This window comes from Anolis carolinensis, chromosome 4 (assembly GCF_035594765.1).
Source record: "Anolis carolinensis isolate JA03-04 chromosome 4, rAnoCar3.1.pri, whole genome shotgun sequence".
In the NCBI taxonomy this organism is placed as follows: Eukaryota; Metazoa; Chordata; class Lepidosauria; order Squamata; family Dactyloidae; genus Anolis; species Anolis carolinensis.
In genome coordinates this window covers 43,729,128-43,753,612 of record NC_085844.1, presented here as the reverse complement: position 1 = coordinate 43,753,612, position 24,485 = coordinate 43,729,128, and the positions used below count along the sequence as shown (strand labels likewise).

General features: G+C 38.6%; 1 protein-coding gene across 2 annotated transcripts; it reads right to left on the bottom strand.

Moving 5' to 3' along the window:
- Positions 1-823: 823 nt before the first annotated feature.
- ttpa (alpha tocopherol transfer protein) lies at positions 824-22,517 on the bottom strand. Of its 2 annotated transcripts, none has more exons than XM_008108515.3 (5): positions 22,045-22,507; positions 10,148-10,301; positions 8,083-8,276; positions 6,685-6,795; positions 824-4,152 (listed from the first exon to the last, which is right to left on the bottom strand). In XM_008108515.3, exons 1-5 carry the CDS (start codon positions 22,258-22,260, stop codon positions 3,979-3,981), a joined length of 849 nt encoding a protein of 282 aa, XP_008106722.2. In that variant the 5' UTR covers positions 22,261-22,507; the 3' UTR covers positions 824-3,978. The 2 variants fall into 2 exon arrangements, with proteins under 2 accessions (XP_008106722.2, XP_062836399.1); XM_062980329.1 differs by having other exon boundaries at positions 4,085-4,225; positions 22,045-22,517.
- Between the last annotated feature and the right edge of the window lie 1,968 nt (positions 22,518-24,485).

Here is a 24,485-nt window from a genome sequence, read left to right as displayed (position 1 = left end):
TTCGGGTGTTTTGGACTTCAACTTCCACAATTCCTAAACACCCAGAGGGCCAAAATTTGCCCATGCCTGGTTTAGAATGTTCAGTTTTAAAAGGATGACAGTTTGATGTCTGTTGAGGCTCGAGTGTGTTAAGAGTGCAGAAGCCTGTGTGAGAAGCTAGAAGTCAGTTGAGGCTTGAGTTTCTTTGGAAGTAGATTGGTATTAGACAGTTCTGTACAAAGGAATATAGTTTTGAAGAAACTGTTACAAACATGGGAAAAGTTTATTAAACTGCAAAAACCTTCTTTTTGCAGGACACCCTGCAACACATTTTGCTATAGTCTATTGAGTCTCCATTCAACATAGTTTATGGCAGCTACAAAAATGAAATTTCTGGAGTATAACAACTACTTTCAAAGTTAAGTACTTCACAATTAAACAGGAAATAATATGTTCAAACCAGGAACAGTTTTTTTTTTCAAATTTTGTTACATAATGTAATGAATCAAGGGAGATCCAACCAGACATCCCCAAAGACTGAACCAATGCAATGAGATAAGAAAGATAAGATCATATGTCAAGACCTGTTCCTTAAGGAAAGAGTGGTTTTTCGTGCCTATATCTTGTCCAACACATTGCAAACAACTTTTTTTTTTAACCAGCTGAACATTTTTTAAGCTGCATCCCAATATGTTCCTGTGGCCTTTAATAAAGTTTGGATGGAAATGCAATGTAAGTTTTACTACTTTTAGAAGTAAAATGGGAAATAATCAGTTTTGAAATAACACTGTATTTCAATACTATGAGTGTCGATTAAAACACATACATGACAGGACACCTAGGATTATTGGAAAAATTAATTTCTTTAATAAAGGATACAAAATTACATAAAATGAGATTTTATAATATTTATTTATTTTATTATTTTATAAAGAAGGCATGTAAGTACACTCACATAGATGCAATATACTATTGCAGTTTCTTCTGGCATGCTACTTTTCATATTATTTGTGCCCTGCAAATTAAGGAAACAATTAAACTTAAAGTTTCCAAAACCCAAGAATCTCAACAAAAGTTTTGTGCCACCTTAATGTTTTGATCTAGTATACCTTATGACCAGGGCCATAGCCAGAAAAAAAAGGGGGAGGGGTTTAAGGGTTCAACCCCCCCCCCCAAAAAAAAACCGTGTCAGGTAAAAAAAAAAACAGGTTTACTCATGAATTTTAACTGGTTAACCAATTCATGAGTAAACCAGTTTTTTTTTAACCGGATATATTTCGATATCTATCTATCTCTGAAGTTACACTTTTAAATGTACAGATTCAACTTAAGAACAAATCTACAGAGCCTATCTTGTTTGTAACTTGGGGACTGCCTGTACTGTATTCTAGCTGAAAAGAGAAAATGCTAGGTACAAAACTATATGCACAGTTTATATTTTTTTGCACTTACAATGCTCAATTTTTAATTCTAAAAATGTTATCTAGTTAAAAAATACAAGTAAATTACAAACTACAAAGATGATCACTGTTCACTTACTGTACATATAAAACAAACATGGAAGACAATTAGAAGAAATATATTATTTCAAAAATTTTATTTAGAAAATGTATATCCCACTTTTGAGCCAAAAGGCTCTGTTGTCTATGATTTATTAATTAGACATCACAGTGTTAATTACAAAACAGCTGCCAAATCAGCTGAGAGAGACATATGTATTGTGTGTATGTGCCTTCCAGTTGTATGTTTACTTATGGCAACCCCATGAATTCCATTGGCTTTCTTAGACAAGTAATACTCAGAGATGGTTTTGTGATTTCCTTCCTCTGAAAGATAGCCTATACCACCTGGCTTTTGTTGTTGGGCTTCCATCCAAGCAGGATCTGGTTCCTTTAGGGCACTAAGGCAGGGATTATGTATTGATAATCTGTTAAAAGTGCATGTGGTTTTTAGAAAACAAACATTTATGAAGACTTTCCTCACAGTAAGATCCATTCAACAGTAGAATGAGTAGCCTGACAATGTGGTGGATTCTAATTGCACCTGAAAGATCACATGTGTAGGTGCCATTAAAAGCTGTAAGACAATCACTAGAGTGTTTTACTGTCCAAATGGCTTCCAAAATCACATTTCATTGTTAACCCTAGCAAATTTATACCTTGAAATAGCAACTAAGGCTTCATCTATACTGATCATTTAATGCAGTTTCAAACCAGTATTGAAGAAAGTGGTTATATAAGAAATCCTGAAATAGTGTGATGCCCAGATGACGAATGCACAAGCCGCAGAACATTGATACACATTACGGGCTTTCTTTCTCAAGCTTTTGTGGGAGTTTGTTGTTTGACTACCACAACTTGAAGCTAGCATCAAACTGCATTAAATGATCAGTGTAGACTGTAGTCCTACCCTGTTTCCCTGAAAATAAGACATCCTCTGAAAATAAGACCTAATACAGGTTTTGCTGAATTGCTAAATATAAGGCCTCCCCTGAAAGTAAGACCTAGCAAAGTTTTTGTTTGGAAGCATGCCCGCCAAACAGAACACCAGAGCATGCAGGATTGGTAAATATACTTATCATAGATTGTTTTACATGGAAATAATGGTAGTAACAAGAAATTCTTGATAGGATGCACAGTTTGTCCGGTTATGCTGGTTTGTGATGACAACTACTGTACAGTATAGAATAAATGTTCATTTTTTTTGTTCAACAATAAATGTGAATTCTTCTTTATGGAAAAATAATACATCCCCTGAAAATAAGACCTAGCGCATCTTTGGGAGAAAAAATTAATATAAGACAATGTCTTATTTTCAGGGAAATAGGGTATATACTTGCTTAGCTAGCAGTAAGTCTCACTCAGGGCCCTTCCACACAGCCCTATATCCCAGAATATCAAGGCAGAAAATCCCACGTTATCTGAGTGTGGACTCAGATAACCCAGTTCAAAGAAGATATTGTGGGATTTTCTGCCTTGATATTCTGGGATATAGGGCTGTGTGGAAGGGCCCTAAGTGAGAACCAAGGAACGGAATTGGGCTGAGAAAGGCTGAGAAAAGTTCCATTAACAAGTGTTACTTCTGAGTAAACATGAATAGGTTGTAATTGCATATATATTTTATTATATGGCACTTCTGGCAGTTTTTGTGGCTCTTAGAGGGTCACATGGACAAGAAATTGGCTCCCAGACCTCCCCTTCCATTTATAAAGAAGTTCAGTCCCGTTCAGTATCCCAGATGCACCTTCGCTGATATTTAATCCTTTCCAATATCCCAAATGTAGCTTCATTGATAGACAGCAAGCTTAAGCCTGAGAAAAGAGACAATTATTTTACACTAACTGTATTGAACATATGGAATTCATTAGCACAAAAAGCAGAAAAGGTCTCCAATTTAGACTGCCTTTAAAAAAAGATTGGACTACATTATGCCAATTTGGTCTGTCCTTGCTATACATATATAGTTTTCAGATTTAAAGGCACCAACGTTCAAAGAACAAGATATTAAGGTAAGTAGGAGGCCATTGTTGCCATTTCACCCTGCTTTTTCAAAGGCATGTAAACTGGTTCCTGGAAGACTGTTGTAGTAGCCTCGGAAAATATGTCTTTTGGGGTTAGAATTTCTGGAATCATCCAGACAGTATGGTCAGTGGTCCAGAAAAGTAATTGCAAAGCACAGCAGTTCAATGATACAAACAAACTTGCATAGAGTCTTCAAGGAAAAAGATATCCCTTTAGCACTAAATGTAAAAGAATTTCTCACTTCATTTTCCAGTAACTTTGTTCTGAGATAGACATTTCAAATGATCTAAGTCAAGTCTCTGCCTGTATTTGTTGCTCAACAAGTTGTGAAGAGGCTGAGCCAATGTGCATATGAATCAGCTCAAAACCTTGGCTCCAGAGACCCATGGGATTAAATTTCCCTCCTTCGCTCTCTTCTCCCTCTAAATAATTAGCCATTAAGGTCCTCCCACAAAACATTTTCTCCCTTCTTAATGCACTATCCAAGCAGAGAAATACTTTGAAGATAACTTTCAGATTCCATAATGAAGTCAGTCCATTCTTTGGAAAGCTCCTCCATGGAAGCTGCCTCGCCACAATATTCTTCTGGAAGAATGCTGGTCGGAAAATGCTGTTGGAGACTCTGGGAATAGTTACAGCCATGCATGTGGATCTGCAAGGAGATGAACTGTTTACAACTTTGCCCAGTTTATTCCATAATCCAAAAGGCATTCCAGGAGTATACACTGCAAATAAAAGAACTGCTAAGGCAATCACCTTAGTTAATATGAGAACTAAATTTTACATTCAAAATCACTAAATACCAGTAATTATAAGGAAATTTGTACATTAGGAACTTTTTAATCATGAAAAAAATGCAAGACTAAAGGAGAGCTAAAGATGGCAGGTTTGTGTTTGAGAATGACTCAGTTTCATACTCCTATAAAAACATGGGAAGATATGAGGAAATGGATGAGATAGAAAACGAACTTCTGTGCTCTTTCCATTCTCACTCCCCAACACTGGTCCTCTCCCAGCCAACAGGTCTTCAATATAAAGAGCCAAAGGTTGATATGAAGCACTTTTAGGAGCAAAAGTGTAATTCTTTATTTATTCTAAACCTATACTTTGCATGGAGCCTCTGGTGGCCCAGTGGGTTACACCACTGAGCTGTTGAATGTGCTGACTGAGAGGTTGGCGGTTCGAATTCGGGGTGAGTGCCCACTGTTAGCCCCAGCTTATGCCAACCTAGCAGTTCAAAAACATGCAAATGTGAGTAGATCAACAGGTACCGCTATGGTGGGAAGGTAATGGTGCTCCATGCAGTCATGCCAACCACATGACCACATGAGGTGTCTACGGACAATTTCTCTTCGGCTTAGAAATGGAGATGAGCACCAACCCCCAGAGTCGGACACAACTAGACTTAATGTCAAGGGAAAAATTTACCTTTTTTATACTTTGCATAATAGGAATTTGGTATCATCTACATTCCAGCATCAAATCTGTACCCTCTCTAGCTTCTTCTATGACTGACAGACACAAACTACTTGTTAATTATGATAGAATAAGCAGCCTCTAGAAACATAATAATCATAATGTTAAGTGGGCTTGAGAGGAAGGCTTTCCACATTCAAGGACTGCTTGCTTTTAATATTTGAAGACTGTTCAAAAGTGACAGCAGGTGTTCATTCTGTGGTACACATTGATACATTTAAAAGCTATGTTTTCTCTCAGTCTTTGCGAGACTTTTGTAAAAAGCAGTGACTTTGCTTCTGTCTTCTGTCGAGTCCCCTGAGAGGAGGAAAAGAACAGTCTCTCTTTGCCAAGTTCCCTGGAAACTAGGCAAAACCAAGGGAAGGGTAAGGCAAATAAAGGCTGCTTTTTCTCCCTTCCCACTGAGCCTTTGGAGAAAACACAAAGAGCAGCTCAAGGCTTCAGCAAAGCCCAGTGGAAAGGGAGAGAGTTTTTCTTTCTCCTCAAATTTTACTTTTGCAGGTCAAAGCTACCTCTCTCACCCATTTCTATATATCATTCACAGTGAACTATGAAGCCAAGTCCAGTATAAACATGTGATTATGGCAATAGCCAAAAGGGAAAGAGATCTAGTTATTAGCAAGCTGGAAAAGGAATTTCTGGAACTTGATTCATTGTAACTTCCTGGGTAAAAGGCAGAGGTTTCTGGGTTGCTGAGAGTTTTCCAGGCTGTATGGCCATGTTCCAGAGGTCTCCATTCACCAAGGTCTAGTTATGTAATCCAATATTTTTATTTAAGGAGATATTTAGCTGCAACAGATAAGAGCCTTTAAAGAATGGGGTGGTATAGTGCCCTTTATTTTGCTTTAAATCTCTTTTTAATGCTGTTTTCAGTGTGTGTTTTTAAAATCAAAGTCAGCTAAATTTTGTTTTAACTTTGAAGTGGATTTTTTAAAACCATATTGTGTCTTTAAATTGTTGTATGCTGCCTTAAATCCCATGCTGGGAGAAATGCAGGATATAAAATCAATTGATCATTCAGTCAAAAGACTATATTGTATTGAAGGTGCTTGAGGATCCTTTCCAATCAGAACAGTCCAGCACACCGCTGGCCACAAATAAATGTTAAATAATAGTGTTAGTTCAAAGTAATATTTCAAGTTAATAGACAACTGATTTGAGATACAATATGCCAATTGTATCTGTGGCAGTTAGGCTCCGGGACTCCATGCAAATACCAAAAAGGGGGGATGATCACACCCCATGTTAGTAATTGGTGGCAACATGAACATGCATGCTTCAGTGTGTCCACATTCACGTCACTGCCATTTAATAATATGGGGCATGGTAATCTGTGTTCAGTTGAGTTACCAGTATAATTGTTTGGAAATAGTTTGTGTAGAGTTAAAGACATGCAAACAGGAATAATATGCTAGCACTGGCTCACTCATTGCATATTTCTCACCCCCTGCACATGGGAAGGAACTTCCTTAAAAGGGGGCTTCATTTGTCTAAACAAGCTCTCCTGCCAAACAATTAAAAAAGCCTCCAAGAACAGCAGAATCTCTCTTTTTCAGGAGGTATGTGAACCATGATGAAATGAGCAGCAGAACTGTGGAGCTGGTCTCCTGCTCTTCCCACATTTATTGTAATCCTGTTAAAGTCAACTGAGGCCAAATAGGTTTAATGTTTGAATTTCTAAAGAAAAAAAATGTTCACATTCACTCACCCGTGCCTTGATTTTTTCAGAGAGAAAGGGCTTAATTATGGTAAAGACGGGATGGAAGAACAAAGGCTCATTAATCAAGTGGATACCTCGAACTTTGAGGGGGAAGGAATCCTGCCAAGAGGAAAAATGAGAAAGGAAGCATAATGCAAGATTCTAATTTTTGTAATGTTGATGTTATTCACTTGACCCAGCCTCAACAATGGTCAGAATATGCAAAATACAGAACAATTCCCTAGACATGGACACATTTGCATTTTTAAATACATAGAAACTATGCTTACAAAAAAAGTGACATATTCTAAATATACGGTATTCTATTTCCAACACAAGTCACTCAACCACATGACGCAGCTTGTCATGATGAATCACAGGTTGACGTCAGGTCACATGTGACACTTGAGAGGTCCATGGATCCCTACTTCTGGCCTATAGCCACATGTATAGCTCCTAGCCCCCACAACCTAGGTTGTTCTCCTCTTGGTGCTTCAGAGGATATTCTGGTCCTTCAGGACATCTTTACAAGAGGCACAGTGGAAAGGACAAAGCACAAATCCTGCTTCCCTAGCTCCTTTGGAGAGTTCCACTTAGATTTGGATCCAACAAATAACATTTCTTTAAAAAATAATATAAATATGAATATAGTTAATTATACAGTTGGCCCTTCACATTTGTAAGTTTAACATTGATGATCTGATGACTCGCAGATTTGTTTAATATGTTATTTCTAAGAATCCTTAGGTCTTCCAGGTTTACTCTATGGGCATCTTTCAGAAGTTAACCATAGTGTTACACTGGGAGACCTAGAGATTCATAGAAAGAATACTTTTCTAGGAATCGCTATGTCTGTCATCATAATTGTATGATTAATGCCTGGCAGATGTAGACCACTGATGCCCTGGAAGTCCTAGAGATTTCTAGAGCAGTGGTCTCTCAGACTGAAAAATAGCAGATTTTTCCCACTTTTGTGGGGGTCCTGCATCTTTAACCTCCATAAAAGTGAAGGACCTGTGAAATAATAGGGAGATAACACAGATCTGTCTTAGAGGTTTGGTACAAAGATTACTGAGGAAGGCATGATACACTTTGTTTGCTTGAGAAATGCTGATAATAAATATTATTTTAATATTTTACTAGATATTATTATTTACTAGATATTTTACTAGGTATTATGAAAGTGTGATGCTTCAGACAATACTGTCAGTGGATTACAATGTGATCAAATTTATGGTTTTTGCATACCCATTGCTTACCTTGCTATTCTTAAACCATGTAGTATTAAATTGTATTAAAACTATTTTGTAATATTTATAATTTATAAAATGTGGAATTTATCAGGGTTTTTTTATATTCATTGAACCATAGGTAGGTGCTTAACGAGAACTAAACCACAGAACTTACTGTGAGCACAGCAGCTATCCTTTTGGCCACTGTTGGAGAGATCTGAAAGGCATGGGCAAATCTCCATCCTTGGAGATCAAAGATAACCTTGACACCGTTCTGCTGTGTCTCTAGCTCCCTTACGATAAGCTCAGATGTGATAAGACTTACATGAAACACATCAAATGCTGTAAACTTCTTTGGATCCCATCGTGCTAAATGGAAGAAAGAGAGACATGTGTACTCAAGTAAAGACTCAGTCTTCACTCTCCTGGTTATAAACTGGATATAACTTAGTCCATCAATTCAGTTCAGTCAAACAATAGTAATGTAACACAACATTAATCTCAGCAGCAACTTAAAAATTGCAATTATTAATCAGTTCTTCAGTATGCCTCGACTGGCTGCTCCTTTATCTTGTTCCACTAACAAATAATCCAATTGCACTGTGTTCATCTACGTCTTAAAGAAATTTATCTAGGCAGCAAATCTCAATTTGCGATTAATCACCGCATTATAAACTTACTCAGAAAGGCAATCTAGTCATCCATGAATCATAAACAGCTTGGAAACAACATGCTGCAAACAGAGTTACCTTTGTATTGTTATTTTATAACAATTTTAACAAATAACATGTTTCAAAAATAATATAGTAAGTAGAAGAAAAATTACTTTATTGGTTTAATTGTTCATTTGGCAACTTTTAGAAAACACTTTTATAGGCCCTTCTATACACATTTGTCAAATTATATGCCTTTCTGTTATCCTCATCCTCTTTCCCTCAAAATGTTAACAAAGTAATGAGCTAAGTAATGAAACAGATTACTGTACCTTTTTTCTCATGGTAATATGTTGCAGCAATTAACTACTTTAAAACACAATACAAGTAACAAAATAAATTCAGTATGAGCATCCCTTATCCAGAATTTTGAAATCCAAAATACTGCAAAATCCAGAAGTGCCTACCTTGGGGGCTAAAAGGGACATCTTTGCCTTCTGATGATTCAGTGTAAACACACTTTGTTTCATGCACAAACATATAAAATATTGTGTATAAAATTACCATATATATACTCTCTCTCTCTCTCTCTCTCTCTCTCTCTCTCTCTCTCTATATATATATATATATATATATATATATATATATATATATATACATACATACATACACACACACACACACACACACACACACACACACACACACATATACATATACATATACATATAATATGGATATGAAAAAAATATGAATTTGTGTTTAGACTTGGACCCAGTCTCCAAGATATCTCAATATGTATGTATATACAAAAACAGAAGAGTCTCACTTATCCAACATAAACGGGCCGGCAGAATGTTGGATAAGTGAATATGCTGGATAATAAGGAGGGATTAAGGAAAAGCCTATTAAAAATCAAATTAGATTATAATTTTACAAATTAAGCACCAAAACATCATGTTATACAACAAATTTGACAGAAAAAGTAGTTCAATACGCAGTAACGCTATGTACTAATTACTGTATTTACGAATTTAGCACCAAAATATCATAATGTATTGAAAATATTGACTACAAACATGCGTTGGATAAGTGAGACTCTACTGTACCAGTATTCCAAAATCTCGGAATTCAAAATTCAAAACACTTCTGGTCCCAAGGATTTCAGATAGGGGATATTCAACCTGTATTTGTAAAAAGGAATTTTCCAAACTATTATCATAAACTGAGGGTGCATTCAGATGTGTGGCAATTCTGGCTTGTCGTGAATAAGCAGTGTGCTAGTGCAACACAACTCAACTGGTCCTGGTTGTAAGGTTTGTTCTTGGTTTTTCTGGTTGGGTCACAACTTTTTGCCAGATGACACAATAAACCAACTATGAGCTGGAATTTTGTTTGTTTAGCTGCTGGTACTTGCAGTGGAAAACAGCTCATTCATGATAGGTTAGGGATCCTTCTTCTCAATGTTATTTGATCACACCCATAATGTCAACACTGTTGATGTCATGGGAGTTCATACAGGATTATACTTTGAAATATAAGGAAGATGTATAAATGTATAGTGCTGCCCCAAGAAAAGTTACTTACCAATTCTATAAATGAGCACTTTACTTCCAGTTGGGTCTCTTTCTTTCAAAACTCCATGGTAACCTTTATGCAACAATCCGAGAATAGAGTAGGGTCGTAAATCTGCACTCATTTCTGGGCATTCAGCTCTCCATTTGTGGTAGTTTTTCAACAGCTGTAAAGCAATTAACAGAAAGACAAGTAGATAGGAAATAACAAGATACCTATGGAATAATTTGTAAGAAAGTTGTAAAAAAGAACACTGCTTTCCCCCTACTAGTTTCCTACATTTTTCATTCAGGGCACAATTCCTATAGTCACTTATCTGGAAGTAAGTTCCACAGGATTTAAAACATATTACCTCTGAGCAGACATGTATAGGGTTGTATTTTAATTGAATTTTGCAATCATATGCAGATACAGTTTATTAATTCTGTTTGGCTAATTTCTAACATCCACCATCTGGCTTCTTAGATTTAGCAAATGAGTCAGCACAGCTAAAAACTAATAATTTGAATGCATTTACTATGAATCAACCCACTTAAAAGATTTACAATCCAACTCTTACCATTCTATTTTTAGCCCACAACGTAATTCATTAAGCCTTCCAAGAATATTATTCATACACTTCTAAATCTGCCTGTATCTTCTATTTCTCCACCCATCCCTGCCAATCAATCTTTATATACAAAGTTTAGATTTTTTGTAAACAATTTCCAAGCACCACCAGTTGCCATCTGAAAAAAGTGTAGCTAGATGTACACTTATAATTCTTATTTCTATACCAATTAAAAGCTTACAATTTACAGCTGGCCCTCCATATTTGAAGGTTTGACTTTTGGAGATGTGACTGAAATGGTCTGTCAAAGAATTTCTAGTGCAACACTATGGTCAACATCCAGTGGAAGCTGTCACTGCAATTTCCCTCTAAGAATCTCTGTCATTCAGTGCAATTCTATGGTCAGGGTTATTGTGTGTTTTCCGGGCTGTATGGCCATGTTCCAGAAATATTATCTCCTGACATTTCGCCCACATCTATGGCAGGCATCCTCAGTGGTTGTGAGGTATATATGTACCTGTGATTCCAGCCATGAAAGCCTTCGACAACAAATTCTATGTTCAATGTCTGGCAGATTTTTACCATAGAGCACTGAAACATCTACAGATTCCTTGGGAGGTGTTCTCTCATGTCAAAAAAAGTTTGTGGTTTCCACTTTCTTGGAGGCCCTGTCCCCCTAACCCCAGTGAATGTGGCGGATCAACTGTATTTCACTGCTTCACTATACCCTCATCCAGTATCAAAACATAAGAACTCCAGATTGCCAAGAATTAAACCAAAAAAGAGTGGGGTGGACAACTTCATCCAGAGGGATATTGGGAACATACATTTAGACATCTCTGAAAAACTGTTAGTTCACTGTCTGACTTGAAGCAGGAAGTTCTGAATATGGACTTATCATCAGACTTGATTCTCACTGGGTGTCTTTGTGACAGTGCATCCCACACTAATATGCTTCTATTGTAATATTAAAATGGGTAAGCTCTGTGTTAATTTCCTAAATTTCTTCAAAGAGGAGCAATGCAAAAATGTGATATATAACATTAATACCCAAAGCAAGATTAAACAAAATATAATAAGTAGATCTATACTAAGGGCTTTTCTACACTGACCTCTAATGCAAGCCAACTGACTCAGTGTCCTGGATGCCAGATTGGTCCCACATGGCATCCAAAGACATAGCCAATCAATCACCTTGGAAGCAGGAAGAATCCTGACTGCCTAGCCATGCCAAAATTACCTTCAGGCTAGGTGTGTAAGATAGATACAAAACATGTTTAGATTTGCTTCCCATCTCCAAGATATCTCATATGTAAGTATTCCAAAATCAGAAAACATCCAAAATATAACACACCACAAGCATTTCAGATAAGAGATACTCAATCTATATAATTATTTTTCTGGTTATACAAAAGCAGCCTTGTCTAGAAGCAATCATGTTCTTTCTTTTCAGATAAAGGAATACCTGTTTCCTCTGGTATTTAGGAAGAGGTAATAAAAGAAAAATATGTTATTTATTTATTTATTTACAGTATTTATATTCCGCCCTTCTCACCCTGAAGGGGACTCAGGGCGGATCACAATGTACATATATATAGCAAACATTCAATGCCATTAGACAAACAACACAGATAGACACAGAAGCTATTTAACTTCCCAGCTTCTGGCTTTGTGAGGGTATGCTCGATTCCGGCCACAGGAGGAGCTGCTGCTTCATCATTCATTGTGACAACGAGTCCTTTTTGATGGAGTACTTCCTCATCCAGTGTTGTAAATCAGTTAAATTAGCCTCCCTGCATAAGCGGTCCCTAAATTTTCCTACTTGACAGATGCAACTGTCTTTCGGGTTGCTTAAGTCAACAACGAGCAGAGCTATTTTTTATTTTAATGGTTGGGTGCTCACTCTGACAGGGGCTGGCCTCGAACTCATGACCTCTTGGTCATAGTGATTTATTGCAGATGGCTACTAATCAGCCTGCGCCACAGCCCACTCCCGGTGTTGGAGCTGTTACCCCAATAGGAACCACATTGTACCTCATGTGTATATTTTGGCAATTTTTATTGCCTCTTACATCTTGCAGATGAAGACATAAATCCCTACAAATTATTCTTGAACTTTTCCATTTGGTTAAATTGTTTTTCAGTAACTCTTTTGCTAACAGCAAGTGATTTTTTTATAATGACAGCATTAACCATACTCAAAGGAATCCCTTTTAAATTGCAGATAGTATGTTACATTGGTCCATTATAAAATACACTGAGAAGAAGGCTTCTATGAGCTGAGCTATTGGTATTTGAATGCCATTTTGAAACAGCCCAAAATAATTTTGTTACTGTTTTAGCCAAATCTGTCCAAAGTACAAAATTATGTAACAAGAATCCAGACAGCACAGAAAAACTAAAACAAACAAAAATTTGTAGAAATTTAATAGTATCTTTGATGCAAGAGCAGAACGGTTATTTCCTCTGCAATTTCTGTGATCTACCTTTGGTTGAAAGCTTTAATTTGCTATTCTGAAACAGCATCCATGGTTCTTGTACATGCATCTTCCTGTTACTGGAATTGTAGGCTCCCCCCCCCCTTGGAAAGTATTAAATTTATGCAAATATACATATGTAGTTGCCGACAAATTTGATCTGATTTACTAGGCCCATTATTGAAGAGAAGTTTAGGCATCATCTTAGCCATTCGTATACTTATCCTTAGGGTTTTTCCTTTGCAAATTACTATGCACAGCTCTTCACTTAGGAAAAACAAAAGGTGGATGAAAGGGTTTAAAACTATGATTTTCCTTGTTGGGAACACTTACTGGGAAGATTTTTGTTTCAGCACAGAGGTCTTATAGACAAAATTATTTGCATTTAGTTTCACTGTCCAGTGGGAAATTCTATAGTGTACTGTACCTCATTACACTAGAACATGGATCCACTTTAAATCCTGTTTCTGCCTCCTGCAGAATTCTGGGGCTTGTGGTTTAGGGAGGTTCAGACAGAGAGGTCCTGGGTCTCTCTAAACTACAAACCTCAGAATTCTTCAGGAGGCAGAAACCAGATTTAAAGTGCATCCATGCTGGACGCTGTGAACATAGCAAGGGACCTGCCAGAAATGACATATTGCTTATTACTAAATACATACATGAAAAGTACCCAAAGCTATATGCATATTTCACAGTGAATCTCATATGCAACTTTCATATCAATCATATGGAACTTTCAATATTTACTAAGTGTTTACTTCTTATCCTTTTTTTCTGCTGTCAACTGCAGCCAGAACAGGACTGCGTGTTCAGACAAAATAAACTAGGCAAAATATACATGTAGATCATGATCATCATGATCATCATCATCACCATAAAAAAACTCAGTCTCATACCTCCAAGTAATTTATAAGCAATGATATCTGTCTTTTCTGTTTGTTTTGAGCACCCAGTAATAAGAAATTTCATTTCAACTTTCCTGGCCAATAACTATGATATAACAATCGCCATGTTGTATAATCCTTTTATTTAATTGGCAACTATAGTAGCAATACCTGTTAAAATGTCTTGCGGTAACATGTTCTGTAAGCTACGTAAAAGTATTTGCATTAAGCTTGCCTACAAACATGTAGGAGCTCAGTTTTAAAAAATCACACAATCCACATTGAAAACATTATCTAATAAATATCATCCATCTTTTGTATTTTACTTTAGAAGTGGCCAAAATTCATTATGGCATCACAAATGCATAACCTAGAATTCAAATCCATGCCTAGTATGTATTTACAGTGCTAGGATGGTTATGTAGCCACATAGGTGATACAGAATCATGGCCACCATGCTATAAATTAAAGCACCCGCTTTTTAAAGAATTCAAGCCATATAAAAATAGAGCAGTGTTTAATTCAGGATTAGTTATGCTAACTAAACGACTGAGCAGCAGCAGCTATTTGGATCTGCATCAGTGGCATCACTAAGGGGGTGTGGGGAATGCAAACCATACTGGGTGACACCGTACAAGGAGATGGCACCAAAATCGAAGTCTAAAAATTATGAAGTATTTCAGCAGAAATTTATTATTATTCATAAAAAAATGTCCCTGTAATTTGATTTGATTTAACCACAAAAACATTTTCCAAAAGCCCATCTTACATATATACTCTATCAATATATTTACAAAGATAAAACTCTGTGATAACTGACTTTTTGAACCTTCGAATGAGCATATGCTTTGGTGAGAGTGATCATTATCACCCAATTACAATGATACTTAATTCATGTGGTTTTGTCTGCATCTCTACAATTGCATACATTATTTCAGTTGCTGGGGTTTTTTTATAATTCTGATTTTGTCAAACTTTCTGTTGTTTTAGCTACAATATGGTCTGGTATGGGAAGAGGTCCATAGGGCAATACCATGAGTTATTGCACTGTGTGCCACTGTATCTCACTGTAAAGAGCAGAACAGCTACTTTGAGTCCCCTTCAGGGGAGATAAAATGGGTATAAATAAATATAATAATAATAACAGTGCAGTTGTGAACACTCTGTACTAGTACTAGATGCAAGAAAATTGACTGGCATGGAGCCATTTCTTTGGTCTTTGCAGACATAACATCAGCAGATGAGGAACACAAAGAGCTGGAAAGTGCCCAGTTATTATTATGGGTCATTTTCAGTTTTTAAGATTATGCAAAAGGGAAGAAAGGTCTTTCAAAATAATCATATATTTTTTTCAAAAACAGAAGGGAAAACTACTGGTGGCACAACAGTGGGTCAGGTCTTGCTTTTGGTTAAAACTGTGACAAATGTAAAGCAGGAGTGGGCAAAGTGTAGCCTTTCAGATACTGTTGAACTGCAACTCCCATCACTCCCACCTAGGATAGTAAAGAATGCTGGGAGTTTCAAACCAAAGGCAGTTGAGGGCCACACTTAGACTATTCCTGGTATAATTACTGATCAAGAGGAAATGATCAATAACTAAATTTCTGTCCTAGGAATTTTGCAGTTCTTTCCTATGGTCTGCACATCTTCTCAAGTTCGTGAGCAAATCCCCTAAATTGCTGAAAAGCATCAAAACTTGGTTTCTTGCCATAAAGAAAGAAATCTTCCAGTAGGAAGGAAAACAGGAATCTTCTAAGCAATTGTAACATGTCATTTCTGCAAGGACATTTGTTGCTCAGTTCCTGAATCTCTGTGTTGAGTTGTGTACATAAATAGATGGTAGGTAGGTAGGTAACTTATTTCCTTATACATTTTCTGAATAGCTAATGTCACAATAACTGAATAACTAACAGCACATTGCAATGCCACAAGAAAATCAGTAATTGCTATAAAGGAGGATGTGTCCTGGAACAGGATGTGTGCTGATTATAGGAAGACATATTGTGAAACAAGGAGATACAGATTCAGTCAGAATGAACTATTTTCTAATATGCATAGAAACAAAGCATAGCAATATGTATGTTGTCTTTCCAGGTTGTAATACCATTTCTGTGTTTGTAATTTTTCAGAATGTCAAAGGAAAGCTGCTTCGTGTAGTAGAGATAATAGATTTTCTGTCATCGTCAGAGCAGTAAAGAATGCAAGTGCACATAAATATGTTATTGATCTGATGAGGACTGAGGCCAGAGACCAGACATATTGCTTGGTTTGTAACCTCATATGAATAAAATCAATGTTGCCATTCACAGCTGTAATCGTTTGCTCTATTTTAATGGTGAATCTGTAATTGCTCTGCCATGAAAGGTTTGCAAGTTGGGAGTTTGAATGACAAGGTACCAGTAAAACCATAGCAGTATTCCCTAGCATATTTTAAGTATGAGCCATTATGGATGCTTACCTGCATGCAGGACCACATTAAAATATAATATCCCAACCAACATCAAAGGCAAGAGAGAAACCTGTATTTCTCTCCTCCCCCCAACTTTTCATGTATTCATGTCAGAAGAGTATTACTGTATGTCTGCATGCATGTGACTAGAAGTAGGTGATAAAGGTATGTATGTATAAAATGAATAGGTAAGACATATCATTAGCGTGACATTTCATCAGGACACTTAATAAACTAAATTTGAATTATTGTGTTACTGGGAACACTGCTATGGACATTCCAGTGATTACAAGGACTTCAAATCACCCGGTGGCGCAGTAGGTTAAACCGCTAAGCTGCTGAATTTGATGACCGAAAGGCTGGTGGTTCAAATCCGGGGAGCAGAGTGAGCTCCCACTGTTAGCCCCAGCTTCAGCCAACCTACGGTTGGAAAACATGCAAATGTGAATAGATCAGTAGGTACCACTCCGGTGGGAAGGTAAAGGCACTCCATGCAGTCATGCTGGCCACATGACCTTGGAAGTGTCTATGGGCAATGCCAGCTCTTCGGCTTAGAAATGGAGATGAGCACCAACCCCCAGAGTCAGACTCGACTAGACTTAATGTCAGGGGGAAACCTTTACCTTTACCCTTAGAAGGACTTCAAATCACTTTCAGTGGAGAGAAAAGCAATATGTAAACACTTTTAAAATATATAAAACATGTCTTGTTCAGACAGATATTTGGCTGTTAAATTGACTGACTATTAAAGAGGATTTAAATAGATTTAAATACAATATTGGTAATTCAATTGCATTTTTAAAATTGTTCTTATTAGTTGTCTTTAGGGTGATTTTGGCAACAAATCAGGATACAAGATGTAATAAATAAGACTGAAGTCCATAAGAATGCTGGGAGTTCCAGTTCAACAATATTTGGATGATACCACAATTGCTACACATGCCCTAAATCCAGTTGCTAGTATCAGGTAGAATAGAATCATTTAAATATGACTCTAGTTCTGATTTACCATTTGACAATGTCTCTACTCTACTTTAGCAAATGGATTTAGGCCTAAATAAATTGATTCCTAATTCCTGTCTTGTTTGTCATCCAGTGATCTTAAGATCTCAATTTTTTTTACTTAGTGTGCATACATTAACTATAGGCGAAGCAAATTATAAAACTTGAAAAAGACCAACACAGCCTTTTGTGGTTATTCATGAATATTTATTACCTAGATGTAGCAACAACAACAACAAAAACAACAACAACATTGTATAACCTAAAAGACTAAGGACCTCATCACATTGAGGCTGAGAAGCTGGGGAACAGCAAGGTAAACTGTGGGGCAGTGTCACACTGCGTTCCCTTACCATTGTGGGTCCTGGGATCACTTCCCAAGACTTTTCCCTGCTCTCCCCTGCTTCCTTCTTCTTCCACTTTGGTTTCTTTTATGAGGAGTCCTCTGGACTATTGGCATGCAGCCTGATGGAGCCCCGCCGGAAGTAGCCCTGCATCATATGGTGAGATTTGGGGGACTCCATACTGGCAACACAGAGAAGCAAGGAGAAGATGCTTGCTGCTTGGGGCTTCTGGTAGTTGTTGTTATTGCTATGTTTATTTATACTCTTACTTTAAAAGCATTTCAATACAGTTGAAAATTTACATATATACAAACCAGGGAGCTGCAATTTATCTTCTTAAGTGTAGTTCGTAATCTGTCAGGCACCAGAGAGACTCCTGCCATATCAGAATCCTGCCCAGTTCTTCAGATTATTTCATTAAAGGCTTGGGCTTGTTTGTTTTTCTTTTCTGCTGCTCCTTATTGCAATGATAAACTATGTCTTGCACAATGTGATGTTTGATATAAATAATAATTTTAAAATTTCTTTCAGTAAAATACTTTCAAATCTTTTGCAATGAACAGGGTCCAAGTGAAAACTAGAGAAGGTTCCTGTGTCATTAATAACTGTTCAGAAGGAAAAACTTCAGCAAGTGCGGCTCATCACACAATCTCTATACCACCACTGCCTCCACTCTTTTTGCAAGGTTCCTATCATACTGTACCTTGATCTGCGTGATTTGTGTACACAGGGAGATTCTGGCTTTGGGAGACTCCCTGAGTTGTTTACATTTCCAAAGGAATGTGTGGGGAAGAAAAACAGGAAATAAATGCATGTTTTCATCTGATGAAAAGTGTTGTGTGGCACTTTAAAAAAGCTTTATTTGGCACAAGCTTTTGCAGATTTTCAGCCTACTTTATCTGAAGCACACGTCATCAAGGTTATTGAAGCTTTTGCAAAACAAAACTTATTCTGTGGTTAAGGGAGTGCTTTCCAAACATTTCATGTTGGTAATATTTCTTTTTAGACAGGCATCATCTCGTGACACAGTATTTCAGTTTTACTAGCAAACCAGAAGTTAAACCAACCCCTATAAGAGATACATTCATATCTCATGAAAACCTTTAATTCATTTTAAAATATATATATGATTTCTAAGATAACCTACCATTCCAAGATGTTTGTCATTTATGAATTAGTATTAACACTAACATTAATAATGTTATTAATACTAATTGGCATCTTTGCTGTGTAAAAACAGCTACAAGTTGGTATTGCTTATTTCACATAAACTCAGAGATTTCTTGTTATGTTCATGAAACACACTGCAGCTGGCATATGAATATGTTGCAACACACAATTTGGTAAGCTCTGGTTAAGGTGTCACAGGACTTGCTTTTCCTGCAACAAACTAACACCCTTTGCCTTATACACAGGGGGAAAAGAGTTGGCTAGAAAATGTTTCCTGCTGCTTAACATGCAAATTTGCCCCGAATGAAGCAATCCTAAAGTTTGAATCCAAAGGTGAGGAAGACAATACTACTTTTCTATCCATTTAGACACATCCCGTATGCCTTTGCTGAACCAAAGAGGGGTACATCTACACTGTAGAATTAATGCAGGCTGATACAACTTTAACCATAGCTCATTGCTATATAACCACAGGAATTAGAGTTTTACAAGGTCTTCAGCTTTCTCTGCCAAAGAGTACTGGTGACTCACTGAATTACAACTTCCATGATTCCATAGCACTGAGCCATGGCAGTAAAAGTGGTGTAAACTGCATTAATTCTATAGTGAGGATGCACCCCAAGGAGTGACCTTTGGCCCAGAAAAACTGTTTCTTTCACACTACACAATAATAATACTTGGATCCAACTTTAAAGACCATGGCTTCATTCTGTGAAATACTAGGATCATAATTTCTATCTCTATTATTTACTCTAAGGTTGGTTGGCGAGACAATGTCCTGGAATTCCTTTCTGAAATGTTGTAGGATATGGAGGAATTTGTAGGCTGAAGAGACATTTAGAATTTTGGTGCATAACCCAGGATTCTGTAGAATCAGTCCTGGCAGTAAAATGAGACCAACGTTTTGTATTTGTATGGTATCTGTCATACTACACAGTTACTCTACTCTTAACGACAACATCCTAAGGAATCCTGGGGTTTGTGGTTTAGAATGCCAACATGGCATCATGATTTGAATGTTAGAAAACTCTGGAGACCAGGGATCAGCCTCAAAAAGCCACAGGGTGACCTTAAGCAAGTCATGCTCTCTCGTCCTCTGAAAATCACATGATACATTTGTTAGAAATGACTTGATGGACAACAATTGAGGATTTTCAGCCAAAGAACTCTTGAAGCTGACTAAACTGCAAAACTCAGAACTCGATGGGATGTTGCCATGGCAGTTAAAGTGGAGTAATAGTACTATATAGTGTATAATAGTGTCGTGTGAAAGTTTTTTTTAGAGGAGATGATGGACAGTGACTGCTGTCCTACAGTTATCCTTCGATCCCCCCCCCCCCCCCCCCCCCCGAGTAAATAAAAAGAATTGACAGCCTTCTTGATGTTATTGTTGTGTGACTTCAAGGCCTTTCTACTTATGGCAGAGGTCTTCTAGGCTTTGGATGGTAGAATCCATGGATACATCTATACCAGACATGGGCAAACTTCAGCCCTCCAGGTGTTTTGGATGTCAATTCATAGAAATCCCAACCAGCTTACAGAGGGCCGAAGTTTGCCTATGCCTGATCTATATTGTAGAATTAATGAAGTTTGACACTACTTTAACCACCACGGCTCAATGTTAGGGATTCCTGAAAGTTGGAGTTGAGTGAGGGACCAATGTTCTTTGGCAGAGAAGGCTAAAGACCTTGTGAAACTATAACCCCCATGATTCCATAGCATTGAGCCATGGCAGTTAAAGTGGGGTCAGACTGCATTAATCCTACAGTATGAATGTGTCCCCAGCAAATCAGCAGAATTGGCACGAGTCTCGAAGTTGTTGTGGTGTGACTTCAAGGTAGTAATACTTATGGTAGAGATCTTGTAGTCCTCTCAGGAACTTTGTAGGATAGTGGCAGTGTAGAAAAGAAGGAAGGGAAAAGATGTGCCAAGGAAGCCTAACTCTGGGCCAAGCTCACAGCCCAAAGGTGCTGATGATTCAATGTACACAAACTTTGTTTCAGGCCCAACATCATTAAAAACATTGTGTATACATTCACCTTCAGACTATGGGTATTAATAAATGTTGTGTTTAGAGTAGGGTCCCATCTACAAAATACTTCATTACAGATATATGTCAATATAGGTACAGTAGAGTCTCACTTATCCAACATAAACGGGCCGGCAGAATGTTGGATAAGCGAATATGTTGGATAATAAGGAGGGATTAAAGAAAAGCCTATTAAACATCAAATTAGGTTATGATTTTACAAATTAAGCACCAAAACATCATGTTATGCAACAAATTTGACAGAAAAAGTAGTTCAATATGCAGTAATGCTATGTAGGAATGCTATGTATTTATGAATTTAGCACCAACATATCATGATGTATTGAAAACATTCACTGCAAAAATGCGTTGAATAATCCAGAATGTTAGATAAGCAAGTGTTGGATAAGTGAGACTCTACTGTATTCTAAAATTGGGGGGGGGGGGGGGGAGGGGGGAATCCAAAATATAGAAAACCTCTGGTTCCAAACATTTGTGATTAGGGATACCCAAGCCAGGGCTGTAGCCAAGCGGATGGGGGGGTAGGAGTTCAAACACCCCAAATATTTTCAGGTTATTTAAAAAAAAACAAAAAAACAGGTTTACTCATGAATTTTAACTGGTTAACCAAATCCCCATGAGTATCCACTGAAGTTTATCTGTCTTGAGTGTCCACTGAAGTTTATGATGGAGCCTGATTTCTAAATTATTTTGTGTTATGGAACTACTCTTCATGATTTGCTAAAAAAAAAAAAGTTTCAACCCCTCTGCCCAAGAATATTTTTTTCTGGCTATGGCCCTGACCCAAACTGTAGCCTAACACTCAAACCAATCTGCCATACTGGCTTCCAAGTTCTCCCTCAAGTTCTACGTATCTAGAGAGTATAATGTAAGCAGTTAGACGCCGCTTTGACTGCTTTGTCTCAATGCTTTGGAATCCAAAACACCTGGAGGGCCGATGTTTGCCCATGCCAGGCCTGTAGAGGGTGGGGCTGGCTCCTTACCTTCCAGGCCAGCTCTGCGTCGAAATCCCGAGCCCTTAAGAAGCGGACCAAGTGGGCGTCGCTGAGGAGGAAGGGCGGCAGGGGGTGCAAGCCCCCTCCTCCCTCCTTCTCCGCTTCCTCTTGGGCTCTGCGCCTCAAGGCGGCCACGGCGGCTCTCACTTGGGGCGCCTCGTCCGGCAGCAAGTTGGGGTTGGCGGGCTCCTCGGGGCGGCTCATGGCGAGCGAAGGGGCTCCTCGGCACTGGAGGAGGAACCCTGCTCTTGCCCCGTTGCATAACCGGAGGAGGGAGAAGGCAAGGCAGCCGCTGGCACCGCCGCCGAGCCCCGGGCCAAGGCCGCGCAGGAGTCCAAGGGGCCCTTGTTTGTCTTGGCTACAAGGATCTGCGCCGGGCTACCTGGCCGGACTCGTTTGGCGCCTCTGCGGTCCATTGGGAAACAAGCGCCCGCCTCCCTCCCTCCCCAAGGAGGAGGACTCCCCAGCGCAGGCAGAACTGGCCACCGTGATCTCCCTGGCAACCTTTGCCGCCGAGAAAACCACCGAGTGGGGACTCTTGTGTCGCCTGACTCAAAGCTCATACTCATATCGCCTCGCTGTCTCCAAGTTCTCCCTTACAAACTCTTGAGCTTTCTGTGCTGCGAGCACCAAACTGCAGATCTCAAATATCCATAGCATTCAGTTAAAGCAGGCAGGGGCAAACTTCGGCCCTCTCTCCGAGTGTTTTGGACTTCAGCTTCCACAATTCCTAACAGCCGGTCGCCCATGCCTAAGCTAAAGGGATGCTTTGTTTATTTGTTCAGTTGCTTGCAACTCTTGGCGACTTCATGGACCAGCCCACTCCAGAGCTCGCCACCCCCAGCGCCTTCAAGGTCAAGCCACTCACTTCAAGGATAATATTCATTCCTCTTGCCCTTGGTCGGCCCCTCTTCCATTTTTCTTCAATTTTCCCCAGCATCATTGCCTTCTCCAAGCTTTCCTGTCTGCTCATGATGTGGCCAAAGTACTTCATCTTTGCCTCCAATATACTTCCCTCCAGTGAGCAGAAGGGCATTATTTCCTGGAGGATGGACTGGTTGGATCTTGCGGTCCAAGGCACTCTCTGAATGTTCCCCCAACACCACAGTTCAAAAGCGTCTATCTTTCTTCACTCAGCCTTCCTTATGGTCCAGCTCTCGCATCCATAGGTTACTACGGGGAATATCATTGCTTTTACTATGCAGATCTTTGTTGCCAGTGTGATGTCTCTACTCTTCACTATTTTATTGAGATTGGCCATTGCTCTCCTCCCAAGAAGTAAACGTCTTCTGATTTCCTGGCTGCAGTCTGCATCTGCAGTGATCTTCGTGCCTAGAAATACAAAGTCTGTCACTGCCTCCATGTTTTCTCCCTTGATTTGTCAGTTATCAGTCGGTCTTGTTGCCGTCATCTTGGTTCTCTTGATGTTTAACTGCAACCCAGCTTTTGCACTTTCTTCTTTCACTTATGAAAGAAGTTATGAAGCTCCTCAGCTCCCCCTCGCTTTCAGCCATCAAAGTGGTATCATCTGCATACCTAAGTTTGTTAGTGTTTCTTCCAGCCATTTAAACTCCAGCCTTGGATTCATCAAGCCCGCACATAGCACAATGTGTTGTGCATGCAAGTTGAATAGGTAGGGGGAGAGTATACAGCCCTGCCATAGTCCTTTCCCAGTCTTGAACCAGTCTGTTGTTCCGTGGTCTGTTCTTACTGTGGCTACTTGGTCATTATGCAGATTTCTCAGGAGAAAGACAAGGTGACTTGGTATCCCCATACTATCAAGAACTTGCCACATTTTATTATGATCCACATAGTCAACGGCTTTAGAATAGTCAATAAAACAGAAATAGATGTTTTTCTGAAACTCCCTACCTTCCTCCATTATGCAGCGGATATTGGCAAAGGGATGCTAAACTACATTAATTCTACAGCCTGGACACACCCACTAAGGGTGAATCTATATTGCAGAAGGAATGCACCACTTGAACTGAGTTGGCTCAGTGCTATGGAATGGGTAACATTAAGCCAAGGAGTGCTAGTTTTATAAGGTCTTGAGCCTTCATTGCCAAAGTATGGACATTTCATCAAAGTACAACTCCCAGGATTCCAAAGCATTGAGCCACAGCAGTCAAAATGTTGTTGAACTGTTTAAATTCTACAATCTAGATATGTAGAACTTAAGGGAGAACTTGGAAGTTAGTATGGCATATTGGTTTGTGTTAGGCTGCAGTTTGGGTATCCCTTATCACAAATGTTTGGAACCAAAAGTTTTCTATATTTTGGATTTCCTCCCATTTTAGAATACCTATATTGACATATAGGTGTTCCCCCCCCCCATTTTAGAATACCTATATTGATATATGGAGCCCCTGGTGGCACAGCGGATTAATCTGCTGAGCTGCTGAACTTGCTGATCATAAGGTTGCTGA